The sequence below is a fragment of the Trichophyton rubrum genome (genome assembly GCF_000151425.1).
Source record: "Trichophyton rubrum CBS 118892 genomic scaffold supercont2.8, whole genome shotgun sequence".
Classification (NCBI taxonomy): domain Eukaryota; kingdom Fungi; phylum Ascomycota; class Eurotiomycetes; order Onygenales; family Arthrodermataceae; genus Trichophyton; species Trichophyton rubrum.
The window spans coordinates 1,138,675-1,157,482 of record NW_003456421.1 but is presented as its reverse complement, the minus strand read 5'-3'; the positions used below and the strand labels follow the sequence as shown (position 1 = coordinate 1,157,482).

General features: G+C 47.7%; 4 protein-coding genes across 4 annotated transcripts; 2 read left to right on the top strand and 2 right to left on the bottom strand.

Moving 5' to 3' along the window:
• Nucleotides 1-5: 5 nt before the first annotated feature.
• Nucleotides 6-1,880, top strand: TERG_06964 (uncharacterized protein; the record flags this gene model as incomplete). The annotated part of the gene is made up of 3 exons (XM_003232925.1): nucleotides 6-350; nucleotides 429-1,508; nucleotides 1,566-1,880. 3 exons carry the CDS (start codon nucleotides 6-8, stop codon nucleotides 1,878-1,880), a joined length of 1,740 nt encoding a protein of 579 aa, XP_003232973.1.
• Nucleotides 1,881-3,593: 1,713 nt separating this feature from the next.
• On the bottom strand, nucleotides 3,594-5,809 carry TERG_06963 (hsp90-like protein; the record flags this gene model as incomplete). The annotated part of the gene is made up of 2 exons (XM_003232924.1): nucleotides 3,594-5,444; nucleotides 5,552-5,809. The coding sequence occupies 2 exons, from the start codon at nucleotides 5,807-5,809 to the stop codon at nucleotides 3,594-3,596; spliced, it is 2,109 nt and encodes a 702-aa protein (XP_003232972.1).
• Nucleotides 5,810-6,191: 382 nt separating this feature from the next.
• TERG_06962 (uncharacterized protein) lies at nucleotides 6,192-9,402 on the bottom strand. Its single transcript, XM_047748693.1, has 2 exons — nucleotides 7,499-9,402; nucleotides 6,192-7,440 (listed from the first exon to the last, which is right to left on the bottom strand). Exons 1-2 carry the CDS (start codon nucleotides 7,902-7,904, stop codon nucleotides 6,383-6,385), a joined length of 1,464 nt encoding a protein of 487 aa, XP_047604681.1. The 5' UTR covers nucleotides 7,905-9,402; the 3' UTR covers nucleotides 6,192-6,382.
• A 6,370-nt stretch (nucleotides 9,403-15,772) lies between these two features.
• Nucleotides 15,773-18,076, top strand: TERG_06960 (phosphate-sensing transcription factor PHO4; the record flags this gene model as incomplete). The annotated part of the gene is made up of 3 exons (XM_003232921.1): nucleotides 15,773-16,342; nucleotides 16,426-17,425; nucleotides 17,505-18,076. The coding sequence occupies 3 exons, from the start codon at nucleotides 15,773-15,775 to the stop codon at nucleotides 18,074-18,076; spliced, it is 2,142 nt and encodes a 713-aa protein (XP_003232969.1).
• Nucleotides 18,077-18,808: the final 732 nt, after the last annotated feature.

The window sequence follows — 18,808 nt, the reverse complement described above, 5'->3', positions numbered from 1 at the left end:
CCAGCATGGCCACTGAGACCGTCCCTGCCGCCAACGGCACCTACCACAGCCACCACCACCAGGCCAACCCGTACCAGGTAGACCCCTATGCCGCCTCCCACCAGGCTGCAAACGCCTCCATCGCACAGTACGCGCCCCAGCAGCAGGCCGGCGCCTCCTCACAAGCTCCCGCCGCCTCCCACGACTCCAAGAATGATATCCCCAAGGACGAGGTCGGCTGGTTCTTCGTCGAGCAGTACTACACCACCCTGAGCCGCACGCCCGAAAAGCTGCATCTCTTCTACTCGCGCAAGTCTCAGTTTGTCTCGGGCGTCGAAGCGGAGAAGGTCAACGTTGCCATTGGCCAGCGAGTATGTCGTCCATCCTCTTTACCATAGATATCTATATATATATATATGAGAAAGATAATAGCTAACATCACATCATAGTCAATTAAAGAGTGCATCGAAGGCCTGGACTACAACAACTGCAAGGTCCGTGTCCTGAACGTGGACTCCCAGGCTTCCTTTGATAACATCCTTGTCGTTGTCATTGGTGAGATGTCCAACAACCAGGGACCTCCTCGCAAGTTCGTCCAGACCTTCGTTCTCGCCGAACAGCAAAACGGCTACTACGTCTTGAACGACATCATCCGCTACTTGAATGACGAGGATGAAGAACTAGCTCCCGAGGACGGCCCCGCCGCTGTCGAGGAGGCTCCAGCCATTGAAGAGCCTCAGGCTGCCGCTGTTGATACTGCTGCTGCCCCCGCTCCCGCTCCTGAGGCAGCCATCGATCGCCAGGCTGATACCGAAGCTGCTGCTCATGAGGTTGATGAGAAGCTCGAGAAGGAAGCCGTCAACGGTGAGGTCAAAGCTGACGCGGCCGAGGAGCAGAAGCCTGAGGCTGCTACCACCGAAGAAGCACCAAAGGAAGAGGCTGCTGAGGAACAGCCAGCTCCTGCTGCCGTTCTCCCCGTCTCTGCTGATGCCATTCAACCTGAGAAACCAAAGGGTCCAGACCCTTCCCCAGCAGACACCACTCCAAAGGCCCCTACTCCCGCTCCCGTTCCTGAGAAGAAACCTGTTGCTGCTGCGCCAGCTAAGCCCATGAGCTGGGCCTCCGTTGCCGGAAACCGTGCTGGCACCACTCCTACTCCCGCCGTTCCAGTTGTCCCAGCTGCTGCACCTGCTCCCGCTCCCGCTCCGGCCCCCTCTGCCCCTGCCACTGCATCGGCTCCGGCTCCGGCTGCTCCAACTGCGGCTCCAACTGCTGCCCCAACCAAGACCCAGCAATCTACTCCTACTGTCTCTGACGCTGGAAACGAGAACCAGCCTCCAGCTCAGTCCGAATGGCAAACCGCTGGTGCCGAACATGGCAGAAGACAGCCACGCCAGCACACTCCTTCTCAGACTGAAGGCGTCCTCGGTTACGTCAAGAACGTTAATGAGAAAGTCGACGCTAGTCTCCTCCGCCAGACTCTCTCCCGTTTCGGTAAACTGAAGTACTTTGATGTCAACCGTCAACGCGTATGTTCCATCACCCTACAATTTACTCTTTTGTTTCTCTTGCTAATTTATGTCCAGAACTGTGCCTTTGTCGAATTCAGCGACCCTGCTGCCTACAAGGCTGCCGTTGCCGCTAACCCTCACAACATTGGCACCGAACAGATCACTGTTGAAGAGCGCCGTCCTCGCGCCAACGCTTATGGCGGCAACGGCGGTTTCTCTGGGCGTGGCGGTGCTGGACGCGGCCGTGGTGACCGCGCCGGTGGACAGGGCCGTGGTGGTTTCCAGAAGGACGGTCGTTACAACAACCCTGCCCGTAACAGCCGCGGTGGCAGCGCCTCTGGAAGCGGCAATGTCACCCCCAAGGGCCGTGGTCAACCACAGGCAGTTTGAACTCCCCAATTCTCATACTAGCATGACCTGATGATACACCCTGACGCTAATGCTTATGCCGACACGTCAATAATCCCTTTCCCCCCAAAAAAAAAAAATCAACACCGCTTTACTTCACTACTTCATACTTCATGGGCTCCGTGTCATCTCACTGCCCTATCTGCCTTTTGTTCATCAAAAAAGGGCTCGATGGACACTACTTCTTCCTGGCTCCAGGGCCTTCTCTCACATCTTACAATTCCTGGTCTCTACACCTTCTCTCGTCTTCACCTTTGATGTACAATTTTTCTCATTACCCCTTCTGCTTGTTTGTTCTGCGCTTCCTTTCTTACCCGGTCATTTCTCTCTCCTGTCGGTTGGAAAAGCGTTTTTATCTGTTTTGTTCTCCCTTTTTTCTTGTCATTTGTATTAACTCATGCTTCATTTGCCATCATTGAGCCTGCAAGTTTCGTCTTTTTAGCATTACAATTCCCACCCCCTTGCCTCATACCCACCCCCGGTCTTCAAGATCACTATCTGCCCATGTCCATTTCCCCCCTTCACCTTCTATGCCATCCTAATATCCTCACCCATCATATCCCTTCCAGTCTTCATCCTGCATTTTCACTACTTTGATTCCAAGAGCGGTGCTTCATCTTCAACTACCTTCCCATTGCAAATGTCTTTTTCCACCCTTCTCCATCCACATTTTACCATTCAAACCGTATGCATTATCCTTTACTCCTTTCACTCTTCCCCTACTAGTCCCCTCCCTCTCGTGGCCGGGCGCGTACCTACCACATACGAAATTCCTCATCCGCTTCTTGTCTTTTTTCTACTTTTGTTTCTGCGTTCCCTGTTACAACATGCGTCTTTCCTATCAAGTACATATGATGGTTATGACTGACTGATAGATTGAAAGTTGGGAGCGAAGGGCAATGGCTTTTAGAAGTGGTTGATTGGGTATTTGCTTGGAGAACGTCAGTGCTCGATGCGATGATGGTTAGTGACTAGTTACCACGATGGATGACGACCCAGGACAGGAGACGTGAAACCCTAAAAAATTCGTTGAAGAGCATGATGATAGTTAATGTACATCAACTTTATTGACTATCTCTATTTCTGTTCGCCCCTTGTCTTTGCTTATACTCACTCCTCGAGCGTAAATGTGAACTCCTGAGGCATCCTTCCCCACCGCCCACGCTGTCAAATACAATCTACGATATTCAATGCACAAGTATGAAATATAAATCGCCTCTGTATTAATTTTTGTTTAGTCCTTGATACAAGTTTCTAAGAGTTCTGCCGTTAACAGCAAGCCACCTGGAACGGTAAAGCAGAGAAAATACGAGATGGCTGAAAAGCAACAGGATCAAGTACACAAATTAAAACCAAGACGACGGAGACAGAGAGAAAAGGAGGTGAAGAAGGGGAGACAAACACCCTAGACGACAATAGAGGTGGAAACTCGCTTTGCATGCTGCATTGTAAACCATGCCGTTGTGTTGTGGTCCTCTTATTCCCTTCGGTAGCGGTTGCTGCGAGGTAATTGCTGGGTTGGTGGTATCGAAATACATGGAGGTGAAAAGGAGAAACATAGGAAATTCATGACACCATTCCTTTTTCCATTAGATTTTTTTAGGGGTTTTGTATATTTTTTTTTTTATTTGCTTGCTTGAGGTATTGTTGCATGGCATTGGTATTTCGTTTTCATTTCAAGAGGGGGCTATGAGTTTAGTCGACTTCCTCCATGGCGCTGGCGGCAGCGGGCTCGGCGGCGGCGGTCTCCTCAGTAGCCTTCTCCTCTGGGGTCTCTTCCTCATCGACATCGAGGCCGAGAGAGACGAGCTTGTGAATGCGCTCGGCGAAGGCAGCTGGCTCCTCAATGGTGAATCCAGAGACGAGGAGAGAGGTCTCGTAGAGGAGCTGGGTGATGGACTTGACGTTGCGGTCGTTCTCACCATCAGCCTCAACCTTCTTCTTGAGCTCCTTGATGATGGGGGACTTGGGGGAGATCTCGAAGGTCTTCTTGGAGGCCATGTAGGAGCTCATGGAGGTGTCACGGAGAGCCTGAGCCTTCATGATACGCTCCATGTTGGCGGACCAACCGAACTGGCCGGTACGGATGGCGCAAGGAGCACCGACAAGCTTGTGAGAGACAACAACCTTCTCAACGGCATCACCGAGAACGTTCTTGAGGGACTTGGCGAGACCTTCGAATTCCTTCTCCTCGGCCTCACGGGCGGTCTTCTCCTCATCGGTCTCCTCAAGCTCAAAGTCCTTGGTGATGTCGACGAGCTTCTTGCCATCGAACTCCTTGAGCTGAGTCATGGCGTACTCATCAATTGGATCAACAAGGTAGAGAACCTCGAAGTCCTTCTCCTTGAGAGAGTCGAGGAAGGGTGACTTCTGGACAGCCTTGATGGACTCACCAGTGATGTAGTACATCTGCTTCTGGTGTGGCTGCATGCGGGTGACATAGTCTGTGAGGGAGGTGATCTCGTCGCCAGACTTGGTGGAGTTGAAGCGGAGGAGCTTAGCAAGGGCAGCACGGTTCTGAGAGTCCTCGTGGATACCGAGCTTGATGTTCTTGCTGAAAGCAGAGTAGAACTTGTCGAATTGCTCACGGTCCTCAGCAATCTCGTTGAAGAGCTCGAGGGTCTTCTTAACAATGTTCTTCTTGATGACCTTCATGATCTTATTCTGCTGAAGAGTCTCACGAGACAAGTTGAGAGGGAGATCCTCAGAGTCGACAACACCCTTGACGAAGCTGAGCCACTCCGGGATGAGGTCGGTGGCATCGTCAGTGATGAAGACACGGCGGACGTAGAGCTTAATGTTGTTCTTGGTCTTCTTGCTCTCGAAGAGATCGAATGGTGGGCGCTTTGGAACGAAGAGCACAGCACGGAACTCGAGCTGACCCTCGACAGAGAAATGCTTGACTGCGAGGTGGTCCTCCCAGTCGTTGGACAGGGTCTTGTAGAAGGAGGCATACTCCTCCTGGGTAATGTCAGCAGGGTTGCGAGTCCAGATGGGCTTAGTCTTGTTAAGCTCTTCTTCCTCAATTGAGGACTCCTTGACAGTCTTGGTCTTCTTCTTTTCCTTATCTTCCTCCTCGTCATCAACTTCCTCGACTTTTGGCTTCTTCTCATCACCCTCCTCAACTTCGGTGACCTCCTCGGCGTCCTCATCTGGGACCTCCTTCTCAGTCTCCTTCAAGACGTGGAGGTAGATGGGGTAAGAGATGAACTCAGAGTGCTTCTTGACAACCTCCTTGATCTTGCTCTCAGTGAGATAATCGGTCTGCTCATCCTTGAGGTGGAGGATAATCTTGGAACCACGGCCGAGGGGCTCACCCTCAGTGTCCTGGGTCAAGGTGAAGGTACCACCGGCAGAGGACTCCCAGATGTACTGCTCATCATCATTGTGCTTGGAGACAACGGTAACCTTGTCAGCAACAAGGTAAGCAGAGTAGAAACCGACACCGAACTGTCCAATCATGGAGATATCAGCACCGGCAGTGAGAGCCTCCATGAACTGCTTGGTACCAGAGCGAGCAATAGTACCGAGGTTGTTGACCAAATCCTAATCAAATTAAGTTAGCAAATTGGGGCAAAGAACGAAAAAAAAAAAAAAAAAAAAAAAAAAAAAAAAAAAAAAATCTTCCAAAGTTAGGGTCAAGCAATACTTACAGCTTTGGTGAAACCGATACCGGTATCACGGATAGTCAAGGTCTTGTTCTCCTTGTCTGGGATGATGTCGATGCGGAGGTCCTTGTTAGAGTCCAGCTTGCTGGGGTCGGAGAGAGACTCATAGCGAATCTTGTCGAGGGCATCAGAGGCGTTGGAGATGATTTCTCGCAGGAAAATCTCCTTGTTGGAGTAGACAGTGTTGATAATGAGGGAGAGCAGCTGGGAAATCTCAGCCTGGAACTCGAAAGTCTCAGACATGGCTGCGATGTGTTTCTGTGAAAATGACTGAAGAGGGTCTGTGTCCAAGGGCTATCAGCTGTGATGCTCGCGGCAAAGTGGGAGAGGGAGGCAGCAGCTCGACGAGCTCCGCAGACCTACTTACATAAAACGAGAGCTGTGAAGAATTGGAAGCTAGAAGGAGCTGTAGCTATTCAGTCGTCGACGGACTGCACGTAGAGAGGCGTGGGAGGAGCTGGAGAGGTTGAAGTGGGAGAAATTGAAGAAGTTGAGAAGTCGACGAAGCGAAGGTCCTTATAAAGCTCTGCACTTTTTCCCTTCTGGGGGGCAAAAGCTTGCTGGAAGAGTCCAAGCGAACCTTCCATACAGTTCTACGAGGTACGGCGGCGCTAGTCCCGATCGGGCAGTTTTGCACTTCACCGCAACTGATAAGTGACGATAAGCGCCGAGACGTAGAAGAAAGCAAAGAAAGTGAGCGAAGATGCTAGTATGAATAAGTAAATCAAAGTGAATAGATAACTAATCATTAGCGTCTAGCAAAAGTGAGGTGAAAGAGGACTCCAGAACGCCGACGTTGCTCCCATCCGGTCCGGTCTAGTGATGCACCGCGGAGCCATTTACACCAGAGAGACCCCAGGTCTGTGCCATCCATAACGCCAGTCCGCCCACTATGCCAACACCGCCCAGCACCTGAACCAACACCCATCCCCGTCGTGAGAGGTCGTCTCCAAGCTTCAGCAGGCCCAGGGGGTCGGCCGCGTTCACATTTCCCGCTGCAACTCGATACTCAAACCGGCGGCCGTCCTGCGTCTGCACGCAAAGGTTTCCTTTCTCATTTGCTCTGTCCACGGTGTTCCCGAAACCAGGGAAGCCTGGTGTCTGGGAGAGCGGCACCAGGGTTCCGTCAGCCACACATTCACCCAGCTTTTCGGTCAGCCATACAGCCCTTTCTCCACGACCTAGCTGCTCGTAACGGTTTCTTTCATTTTGTAGGCTTTGCTGCAGGTCAGCGGCCCATTTTGCCAGCCTCGCTTGAGCATACTGTTCTTCACGTCGAGTATGTTCTGTCATTCGCGCAAGCGTATATTCAGACAGTCCTAGCCTCTCGCCTGGCGGAGCAAGCACGTGTGAGGCAGATGCTGGTGTGGAAGGCAGATAAGGGGATAGATGTGAGTCAGGGAGAGACGAGACACCATAGTTGCTTGATGTTCGTAGAAAGTTGTTCGATGGCGCACGGGAGCGTGGTTGTTGCTGGACTTCTACCAGCTTCTTAGCAGCAGAGTGTCGGAACCACGCGGCGTTGTCTCTATCAAGGAGCCTTTCCAGAACAAACCCCAAGTCTGAAGGTACCAATGGCTGTACGTATTCGGGACTCATGAGGACACTCGCATCCATAGTCTCATCGTCATTAGTCGTTGCAGAAGATGCCATAAAGGGAATGCCCGGGCCCGACACATGGTCATTAGTCAAGGATTCTCCAAAAGGACCGAAGCAAGACAGTTTCATATCTGCATCTCGCACCCGCTCAATGAAAGATTTCTTTATTGCCTGAACTTCAGCAGGTGTATAGTTGTCACACTTGGCAATCAGTGGAACCACCGTTGTGAAGTTGGATAACTTTTGAATACTGCGAATATCAGCAGTCATAGTTTCTACCTACACATTAGCTCCTAAGTCACAGGAATAGCCGAACTCTCGGTTCAAACTCACTTTCGGATATCAGATAAAGGATGACGTCTACCTGGGGACCACCATTTCCGCAAAGCAACCCTTGGAAATCTGTAGTTACAGACCGTACAGCAGACACGGCCCGCGTGAATTGCTTGTTCATATATTGAATGATCACCTCTGTCTGTTGATCGGCATTCTTCGAACCAGCAAAAGTGTCGACGAAGCAGAGATTTCTCTCCAATATGACATCACCCAAACTCTTTCTTCGCCGGAGGACACGAGAATCATCCATATCTGACCACCAGGATGGGTACGGCTTTGTGCTAGCATATATTTCAGATATTGGTTCGCACTCTCTGATACGCCGAGGCTTCGTACTCCCCTTCCTGCGAGACTTTACCAAACTTGAAGGTGGAATAGACACCGAATCTGGCAACGGATCCATATGCACTATGTCTGCAGATAGTTGTCCAAAAGATTTCAATAACGAAGTCTTGCCACAGCCTGTTCAAAATCCATTAGCAATCAGACACAGAGTCTAAGTGAAGCGTGGGTGTACATAATTACCTGGTGCTCCAGCAAGGAGGATCTTTAGCCGTCCCATAGCTTTACCCCTGTCTGTAAAGGGGCGTCGACTAGGGATTTTGATACTAGGCATCACCAACTGAGAAGTACTGTCCTGTAACTCTGTTGGCTCCACCTGGGCCTCATTTATATCAGGCTCGCCATCGGTATAGCCGCTTCCTCCCACTGCAGGCATATCGTCAACATTCCTAAGTGACCGTGTTGAGGAGGATTTCGGGCTACTTGGCAGGGAATTTGGTTCGCCTGGGGAGCCGATAAATGAAGGAGTTCCAGAGAGAGTAATGCCGATATCTGACAATGGATAGTGATGGGGTTTTAATGAGTCTTCAGTCTTGTGTTCCTGTGTGTTGGGCATGGCAGCTCTGGATGTGGCTGATAATGGTGAACTACCAACATCACCTTCGGGGGTCGCGTGTACATCACTGTGGAAGGGAGGCAACGGCCCGCTGATCCCATCATCAATTGTATCTGCTAAGCTCTGCACTCCATAAGTGCTATCATTTGGGGTTCCTGGAGCACTGGAGTCAGATCCGTCCATTTCGTTACCCCGAGATAGAAAGAATGCTGGGGGAGAGGCGTTTCGAAGCTCGCTGGAGGGTGTTGCATTGATTATGTTCGGTGTGGCAGTTTTGCGGGGACGTCCTCGCGCTGAATTGGAGGAGGCTGCAGGGCGCATTTTGCTGATAAAACCTAACACTACCGAACGATACTTGCATAGTCAGAAACGTCCGTCTGAGTGCTACTTGAGAGATGGATAACAGTATCTTTACATCTGTATATCCGTTACCCCTCTTCGCAGTAAGATGTGACCACTATTCAGTTGAAGATGATATGACAATGATGATAGCCACAAGGTGAGCGACAACCCCGTGACATGGGGTTTGCTGATGCGTACCCACTAGTCCCTTTCAGGCTAGACTATTGGTTGACCCCACTTTTCAAAAGAAGGAAAATAAAGCTTGGCAAGTGTCGTTATTACATAATCTATCAAACTATCTTGGCCCAAATCTCAACCAACTGTTTCATCTCATCCCGAAAACGATGGAGCGAGTTATAGATTTCAGTAAAGGTCTATAGCTATAGAAACAGCTATTCTTTCAGATGTTTCAATCAAATGCCAGGGTTGTAACAAAAGATTCTTGGTTCTGGCTTTGTTTATTTGAAGGAGAGAAAAGGCTAGTCAAACAACTGATTAGCCGAGTGACCATGATTTTTCATCCTATATACATCTAAAGATGACTTACGCTCAAAATGCTGCCATTATACCCATATAGCTCTTGCTGCATGCATATTTATAAACACCATCGGTCAACGCAACGGTCGGAGCAGCACTCGGGGTCATCGAAGCAGAAACCTGTGTTAGATTAAAATAAGATTGTTAGTCTATCCACTCTCCAGGCCGCATTAACATGGTAAATAACTTACGATTCCTGGGAAGGCATTGCAGTGGCATTGCTGAGGTTACAGAAGCAAGCATAATGGCAGCTGTTGTTAACAAGAGTGAGAGCTTCATAACGGTGATGAGGGCTGATATAACACGTTGTTTCGAGAAGTTCACGGAGGAAGAGATATTTTTATAACTGTAGCTATGAATATAGGTGAAATATCAACGGGTATTTATACTGCCACGTCTTATCCATCATAAGTCTTTATGAGAACGACCTCCGAGGAGATCGATAGCCACCACAAAGCCTAGTTACACATACGTGCCACTTCTATGCAGGTATAATTGGTCTTTATATGCTAAGCGAATGACTTATTGCTCTATATATTTGCTCATTTGAGGAATGTCACGTTTCATTGTCCACCCTCTATATGTACCTAGAAATGAACGACATATAGAAAATGAATCAATGCGGCATATTTCTGGCTTACTCTCTTAGCTATGCCGGCCAAGAGTTACTACGACGTCCTTACTTATTTAAACTAATACCCGGCATCCCAGAAAATTGTGTACGTATATCTTATCCCCTGCCTCGAACTCTACGTGAGAAGATCACTTCAATTTAGCTACCTATTTGACCGAATAAATTCTTGTTATCTGTCAACCTATCTTTTAACTGTCAACTTCTAGTAGTTACTTCATAGGTCAAGTTGAGGCATACTACGAAAATGTGGGGAAGCCTCTAAAAGTCGCCTTCCATGATAGTCTTGTGATTGACAGACCTACTCGCAATGGGCCTAGAAACTTTTTTCTTCTTTTTTGAGAGGCATGAGGTTTACAATCCAGACCGTGCCATATTGCGCAATATATCTGTAGGTAGCCTTGAAGCTTAACTACCGTATTGCTGTATACTCTTCTCGAAAATCGAGATGTATTGTAGAAAGTATGGGTAACATCAGTTGAAAGCTACTGTCCATAAAGTTCAATTAGTAAACTAATCTATTATCATGGCAGCTATTGCCGTACTCAGGATTTACTTCTGTCAATCATACCTGGAAATAGGCAGGTTATCTGGATAACTTTATTAAGACCATTGGAAGGCAAATATAGGAATAGTTCTCACAAGGTATCATGTATTCGCATTAACAACAAGGGTTATCCAGCTATCCTTACGGGTTGTTAGCCAACAAGGTTATACAGATATTTCCAGATTATTACCCAAAGAATGGTGTAAGTCGTGATTTAGATGTTAGCAAATAATCCCTAGTGGCACTTCGAAGTACTCTGAATACTGAATACTTCCATAACCAAACTATGCATAACATTTTGGTATCCCGAGGTTGTATATAGTATCGTGTTGTTGGGTACGTACTGAGAGTGCCAGCAGAGTATAAACATCCAAAGCACGTATCGGCGTGCAAAACCTATAAAATCCGATAATGCCACTGTTCTAGCACTTGCTTGGATTGAACTGCCCCCGTTGGATATGATATGTGGCACTTACTCTGTACAAGGTCAAGTCCTGGCTATATCAACCGTCACATATAATTTTCTTGTGTATTAGACCCAGTCGAGAGTGGTTGAAGTAAGCTGGCATACGAACTGCCAGATATCAGCTGAGGTTATCCGGGTGGGTGCAGGGATATTGAGCCATTCAAAGGTCTGGCCAGACGGGACCAAATCTCCGGTAGAATTGAAATCTTCTTATGCGTGCCCACAGAGCGAGATGGCTATCCTCGTAGCTATCCGTAAAAATATTAGCGTATTTTTGGGATGGGCCTTGAAGGTTCCGTAAATAGTGGAGAGCTAGATACTTACATAGCGGATATTATAGAATTAGAAGAGGGAAGGGTACTGTGGATTTATTCTGTCCCTCAAAACGCCTAGAGAGCATTATAGAAATGACAATATGTAGCTTCGATTCTAACCCAAGTTCGACTTGTCAGGAAGAAAATCAATTTTATTTCCAATTCTTCTTTCTTGAGATAAATTATATAGAAAAGTAAAAATTAAAAATAGAATTACGAGCTACAGGTCTTGTCAAGCAGGCCGGGCAGATGTCAACCCAGCAAGCAAACTCTGAAAGTGGTTGAAAGGCCCACTAAAAATTGAGATATCACTTTAGTTCGCGGCACCAGTCCGAAAGCCACCAGAAGCAATAACGGATCCGATCCACTTCAGATTCCGAAGTTGTGTTTCCCCGCGGAATCAAATGGAATTTTCCGTGTTGATGGTAAGAAAACTCTGAGCTCTGCTTCTGGCTGCAGGTGCCTAAGTGCGCACAAAAGAAAGAGCAAGAGCTAAACTCTGTATGACTCTGCCTTCGCGCCCTCCATACTGTGGACACAAACGGGAAAAGAAATGCTCGTTCGATACCGGATGCCGGGCGTACGGAGCCCCGCAGATTAACGACCTCGTTAGTCAATACTAATATCGTTGCAATTTTGCTTCCTGAGTCTCTCCAATTCCATGAATGGGATGGGAACTTGTATGGAGTACAGGGAGCCTGCCTTGTTTGAAAGGAAAAAGCATTCCATGTGCTCATTAGTGTCGCAGAACAGTAATAATCCCTGACGCTGGCAAGCATCTTATTGCGCAGCGAGTGTCCTTATCTATCCCTTTTTCCTTTTTTCAAACTTCAGGTCACTTCCATTCCGCTGTTTAAAGTGCTAGCTAAGGACCCTTGATCATTTCGCTTTTTCAAAGCTGGGACATCCTTACAACTTCCGTGTGATTGGTAGATTGGAGCAATCATGGATAGGCCAAATTAAGGTTAAGAATATGATCTAAGAATGGTAGTTCAAAGCATATTTTTGTGGAGCCTTGAAACTCAGCTATCACTCTCTCGACAACATTGAACATAACTACAATGTCTATTGTGGTAGAATAAACAGTGTCTATCAACCTAATGCCCATGGTGAATTAGTATAATCGACATGTACGGAGTATTAGAGTAGAATAAGAAAGACACCTTATCTGTTGTTCGGGTAGCTCATATTCACCTCCTAATGAAAGGTCAGCTAAGTGTCAAGCCACATTAACTAGTACCAGGCAAAGAGACACACAAGCTTAATTACCATGAAGAATTTAAGAATACAGTGTACTCCTTACATATTTCGTTTTTTTTTTCCTCTGGTATACAGTAACGGTCTCAAAATACGGTACCTAGTTGTCAACGGTAGATGCCCCCTTCCTGCTAGCATTGTCACGTCAGGTACACCTGCACGGTTAAACCATCTCAAATAGAGTACATGATACCTATCGATAACTCTAACGATCATATAGTCCAAGTTAGGTACCCCAGACCTTTCTGGAGCCGCACCGATCGCATATGTACATGGCGCGTGGAGGAGGCTGAGAGGTGAACCAACCAGAGATGCTATTAAGAAAACCCGCTCCCATACAGTGCAATGATTAGAGATATTGTATTTAACCCCGCGGAGATATCTCAACATGTCTGTTCTGTATTCTGTAGCTCACCACTGTGTCGGGAATTCAATATCAACAGTAGTAATTGTTTATCTTCCCCATTCCCCCTCATTCCCCAGACTAAGATGTTTATTTGTACCTGATATCTCTCACATTGAAATACTTTATAACTGGGGCCAGTGAATACCCACTAGATAGCACTTGGTGTTGCACATTTATTTTCTTATTCATATAGAAATGTGGCTAACATAGAAAGGCTCAGATGATAGCTACAATATCAAAAATTGAGTAACTATCGCTATTATTTAGTTTTCTTCTAATCGCGGCCTTTTTGCACACCTGAGAGATAGAAATCCCAATTCTTCGTCCTATACTAGCACTCTGCAATTAAAAGGTTCGCTTGGTATGACACTAATAATAAGGCGGAAATATTAGCCGTAAGTTTATGCTGTGGCTCCCTATCAAGCTCCCACCACCATAGTCTCCTTGCAGGAGTTGATCACGGCGTGAGCGATCTCCACCCAGTTCAGGCTGTAAATGTTCAGGATAAGAACACCCCGACTGCGCATATTCCAAGACATTTTCAAGTCATCAGCTAAACTAATTATCTCGTTTCCGAAGGCAAAAGATATCAGCTTATCCCCTATGAGACAACTCCCTTTTTGTGGCGCACAGATTTCGGGGAACAGATGGTAGATCTTGATGCCAGTGACGAATACTTTCGATTGACCAGGAATGACGATATACTTGGCAGCTAATTAATCGAAGTGTTCTTGTGTTTCTAGCTAGCGGTAATCGCGACAATTCTGTCGATGCCACTACATTTCAGGAGTACTGCAAGATTTAAAATGGTAACCTTGTGGCTTAGTGGCTAAGACGTAGTTTTCATCCGGGCCAGGACTGAAAGCTACATGTCAACGTTGCATTTTTATAGGTGGAGCACGGGCGTATACGATGTCGTTATCGCGTATGAAGATGATTAGCAGGGTTTAAGGTTATAGTATAACATAAAAGGCGCAGTGCTTCATAACAAATCCAAGGAGTAAGACAAAAGAAGAGTGGTCAAACCTTGGGGCTGAAAGCAATTCGGTAACCAAGATGCGCGGAGTTGATTACTCGAAGAAGAGCCTCGAGATCGAAGCAACTTTGCTTTTCATGGCTTTCTGTGCCTGATCATATAGTAATCTCTCTATCCGATGATCTCCTTGACCTTCTCATCCTGCATTGTGGCGCCGCACTAAGTAGAGGCGTTGTTATCCACACTTTCGGTTCGCGGGTCTGCAGCAGGGGAGACGCATCTGTCGCAGGAAATATACCGCCCTATCCGATATACCTGGGATGTTTGGGTAGAGGGAGGGGAATAGTTCCGTGTGACAAGTCGACATATCATAAAGCATGATCAAGCTGCCAAAAATCATACTTTGTGGCAAATGACTCGGAATGTTTTTGACATATGGAGCATGATTTCATGTTACGAAAATTACAATGAACTGGAGGATGACAAAGTATTTGGGTTATCGAGCGTTGTTGTCATTTGGACTTCTACAGGGAGGTCAAAGCTTGAGAGACAAAAAGCAAGATGTCGTTCTGTGACCGTGCCGCTGGGATAGAAGTAGCCGGTGTTTCCCAAGGCACCCTTTCGACTTTTGAGACACACATATTTAGCGTTTTAAGCATGATTCCTGTGGGGCACCTTCTCGGAGCAAGAGGAACTAGTGACGTGCAGGGCCATTCAGAAGGCCCTTGATGCAAGGAATAGTGGGTTTCGGAAGCTGCACCCTGCATTTCCGCCGCGAGGGGCGACCTCATGATGGGAGTGCAAAGAGCCAAGTCCGAGGTAAGCGCCACTGAATAGCCTTGCGAGTCGAGTCAAGGGTTCATAATTGAAAAATAAGTTGCAACCCAAAAAAAAAAAAAGCGTTTCTGTTCAGTTCTTCCCACGTTTCATGCATATGCTGTGGGGTGCAGTCCTTGCAATTAGTATAAAAAATATACAACAATGTATATCAAATTTTGGATGGAGTTTGGCGAAAGGAAAAAGCTGTTTGCTCCGTCTGAGTAAGCTTCAGTCGTGCCTGAGACGGGTGGGAAGATTAAACCTAGTCCCGGCTGTACAACGGGGAGGTCCTCGTCCGACGGTGAGCGTTCTTGTTGAACAGATTCGAAACCTTTCTGGCCAAAAGCCTTTGGCCTCCTTCTGTTCAGCACAGTAACTAGACGAGCTTGACGACCCATGACAAGGCAGACTGAACAGTTCATCTCCTGTTCGTCCTGCATCTTCGCGTCTTTGCAGCGGAATCCTTGAGCTGACGTTGCTTTTTCCTTATTCGGCTAGGCCTGATGGGGAAATTGACTGGGCTCTGCCATGTGACTTGCCCATCACAGCCTAGCGCCCTAGCCGGCGCTTGTACCCTAAAGTATTATTGCCCTGATTTTATATGTAAAAGTACCTAAAAATACTTTTATCTGACCCGCTTATCTAATTTGCAGTCCCTCTCGCCTATTGTCGCCCGTTTCTTTTCCCTCGAGGACCTTTTCTTCTTCGCCTTCACTCCATCGCCAGGCCTGCTGCGACGTTTCTGCATACCCATATCTCGCCGTCTCGCTCGTCTTTTCTCGCTCTGCTTGCCTCTTCTCTGTCGTGTGCCCATCGCTGCATCCATTGGACATATATCGAACGGACACTCGATCGCACAGAACAGTTGCTGCGAAGCAGCTCGCACATTCCAACCCCCGCAGAGAATACCGTACGTCCGCGGCGCAAGAACCAGACCCCTCCAAAAACACCTCGGGCCCAGGAGCATTAAAACCCGACCTCGACGAAGCGCGCTGCTTCAATACACATCTATTTGCCGTCGCATCGCATGATAGTTAGAGTATTGGTCTGTTAAGCGAAGAGACTGAGAGCTCTTGAGATGAATCAAGATCCGTCTCTGCCGTCATGGCCAGAGCACGCCCCTGATGAAGCCGCCGCAGCCATGATCCCTACCACGGCAGAGGACTATACCAGTCTTCTCGATTTCAACTTCGACCTTGCCGAATTTGATGGCGGTAATGCTGGTGAGCGTCAGAACCAGAATATGGTGACCACAGCGCCGCCACTTGTCTCAACGACCGGAATGCAGGATATCAGTGGGCTGACTTCGATGGAACATATTAACACCAGCCAACCCCTGCAAAAGCAGCAGCATTTTCCAGCCTCAGTCACCATGGCAGGAAGCGAACCCGTCACGCCAATGGAGATACAAGGCTCCAATTCAATGCAGCTGCAGCAGCAGCACTTTTATATGAAGCAGCAGCAGCAGCAACAGCAGCAGCAGCACTCTCAGAATGCTTATGGCTCAAATTATGGCCAACGTCAGTCGTTTGTTCCACCAACGCCTGATAGCGCCGATATGCATTGTGGATCGCATAACTATAACCTCCGCCTCGAGACTGGACATCAGCGAGGATATGAACCCTTTACCAGAGGACTGGAAGATCAGGTAAGCTCATCCACTTATCTTTATTTGCAACGTTTCTTTCAAGCTATCTTGTCCATGGAACCAACAGCTAACATATTATTTAGAGCTCATTTACTCCCCTCATGTCACCAGCTATGACCCCGTTAGAACATCAGCTAAGGTTCCCCGAATACACCACTCCAGGGGAGTATCTGAGCCCACTTACATCTCCAGCTTTAGAGGCACGGCAATCAAACGGAGCCGGTTTTACTTTTCCCAATGGCTCACATATGGACTACGGCTCCATGTTGTCATCGCCGACCGACATGTCACATCAACATCCAGCAACAACGGGCCCATTAACGAACTCTCCGAAGCTTATTCAGAAACAACGACGCAAGTCTCAGGCCACTAGACTATCACGGCAGTCTCCCTTGGTGAGACCTCAAAACGGTCGTTCGCGACCGCAGACTGAAGCCGAAGCCCGCGCGAGAGCGAAAAAGCTCTCTGCCCAGGCCGCTGCTAACAGAACTTCAAATTCGCGCAATTCCAGCAGCAATGAAGGATCTGGTCTAGATTCTGTCTCGCCTGAGCCACTTACGGAGCCGCTGATGCCACCACCCGCTTTACCAAGATCTGGAAAATCGCCATACATGGGTGCCCAAGATCAGCCCACTACCATGAGCGAAGTAGCAACTCCAGCAACCCTCATGAAATTACAGAAGCAGCAGATCTCCCCTGGCATGGATGGAGAGTTCTCTAGGAATGGAACTGTTGTTGTCGGGTTGGCACCAGAAGAGCACATGGAAGACATATCACTCCCGGAACCTGCTTCGCTCCAGGGAGTGCCAAGTGGTGAAAGCACGCCGACCATCCACGCCAAACCGCCGCACACTATAAAACCGCGCACTGAATCGATATCAGAACTAAAAGGGACGAACTCCGTTACCCCAAGCCCTGTAATAAAAGCAAAAGGATCACCCAGCGGCCCGGTTGGCCTCAAGCGATCCGATTCGAAACAGAGTTCTCGAGTGACAAAGAAACGCCAGGGAATGAGCGCCGCCCAGAGTCCAGCACTGAGACCAAAAATTAGCCCGAGCATACAACCTCTCATTCGTGCTGACGGTACTACTACTCTTACCCCTTGTTATTCCCACTATTTATATCTATAATGCTTTTCATTCTCTGTACTGACTTTTAACAGGTGTGTCAAGCGAAACCTCGGCTTTACATCTTGCCTCAAAATCGAATTATCAACATATTCTTGAAGGTACACTCCTACCGGGAGTAACATACCCAGAAGCCCTTGCCGAAAATCTAAGCTCCAAGAGAACAAACCATAAACTTGCTGAGCAAGGTCGCCGAAATCGCATAAATTCCGCCCTCAAAGAGATCGAAAGCTTATTACCAACTTCATTAACTCATAGAGCCAAGGAGAAAGAGCAAAATAAAGATTCTGCGGATGGTTCCTCAACTGGGGTTTCGAAAGTCCCCGATAAACCTTCTACGAATCAGCCCATTAGCAAGGCGAGCACAGTTGAAATGGCCATCGTTTATATCAAGGCATTGAAACAAGAACTAGAAGACACCAAGGCCAAGCTCAAGGCGGCAGAATCAAAATACTGCAATGAGTCTCCTGGCCATGTTCCTGCGCAAGCTCCTGTTCCTGCGTCAGGCTCCGAATCAAATTCATTGCAGATCTCTGATGCCCAAGTTGAACAGCAAGATACCATGAGTGGAGTCCCTGCCGCTGATACCAACCCGGGATCAAAATAAGTCAACCGCCATACCAAGGGATAGGAGTTTGTTTTTGTCAGTTCGTTCCGTTCTAGCATGTTTGCTCCCAGCTGGCTGCTTTCTCCTCCACACGCTCGTCCACTTTCTTTGGCACCTCTCTTAATGTGACCTCCGACCATCTCGTTTAAACACATAAGAATTCTATTTATAATCCAAGGGATATGGATATAATTCTTTTATTCACCACAATTACTATATCCCACGCTACAAATTTTGATTTTTATGTCTGTCAATGTCCTTTCGATGTCCCTGCATGTTTCGTGTCTCCTGTAAATATATATCTCAGTTCTCGCCAAGGACTCAGACCAAGATCTTCCTTCACTAGAAAGATCTCGGGACTAAATACCTCTGCCGTTGCAGGTGGCAATGAACTTTTCCTTTTTTCTCCTTTCAGTGTGGTGGTGGACGGTGCATACGCTCTGGTTTTTATATAGTTTTATTTTCTTTTCCTGATGGAGGAGCTTTGTACATACTTTTTGAGTTATGTCTTTTGCTTTTTGCCGTCACATCTTTCTGTCATTTTTCTTTCACGCCTTTTTCTTGATTACTATCCATGGTGGGGTTGAGCGGCTGTCTGATAAGTTCATATATATACGGCGGCCCAGTTCAATCCAACCTTTACCTGCATATTGTCACGCCCAATATTCTGTCTATAACTAGTTACGTGTATCTAGTAACGTGTTATCCTGTTACCTAAAAATGCTTGTGCTC

Excerpts from the sequence above, each read along its gene's own strand:
- TERG_06962 (XM_047748693.1), bottom strand. The coding sequence starts at position 7,904 with ATGGATCCGTTGCCAGATTCGGTGTCTATTCCACCTTCAAGTTTGGTA. Across the intron at positions 7,441-7,498 it reads CCTTTATCTGATATCCGAAA|AAACTATGACTGCTGATATT; the intron begins GTGAGTTTGAAC and ends ATGTGTAGGTAG.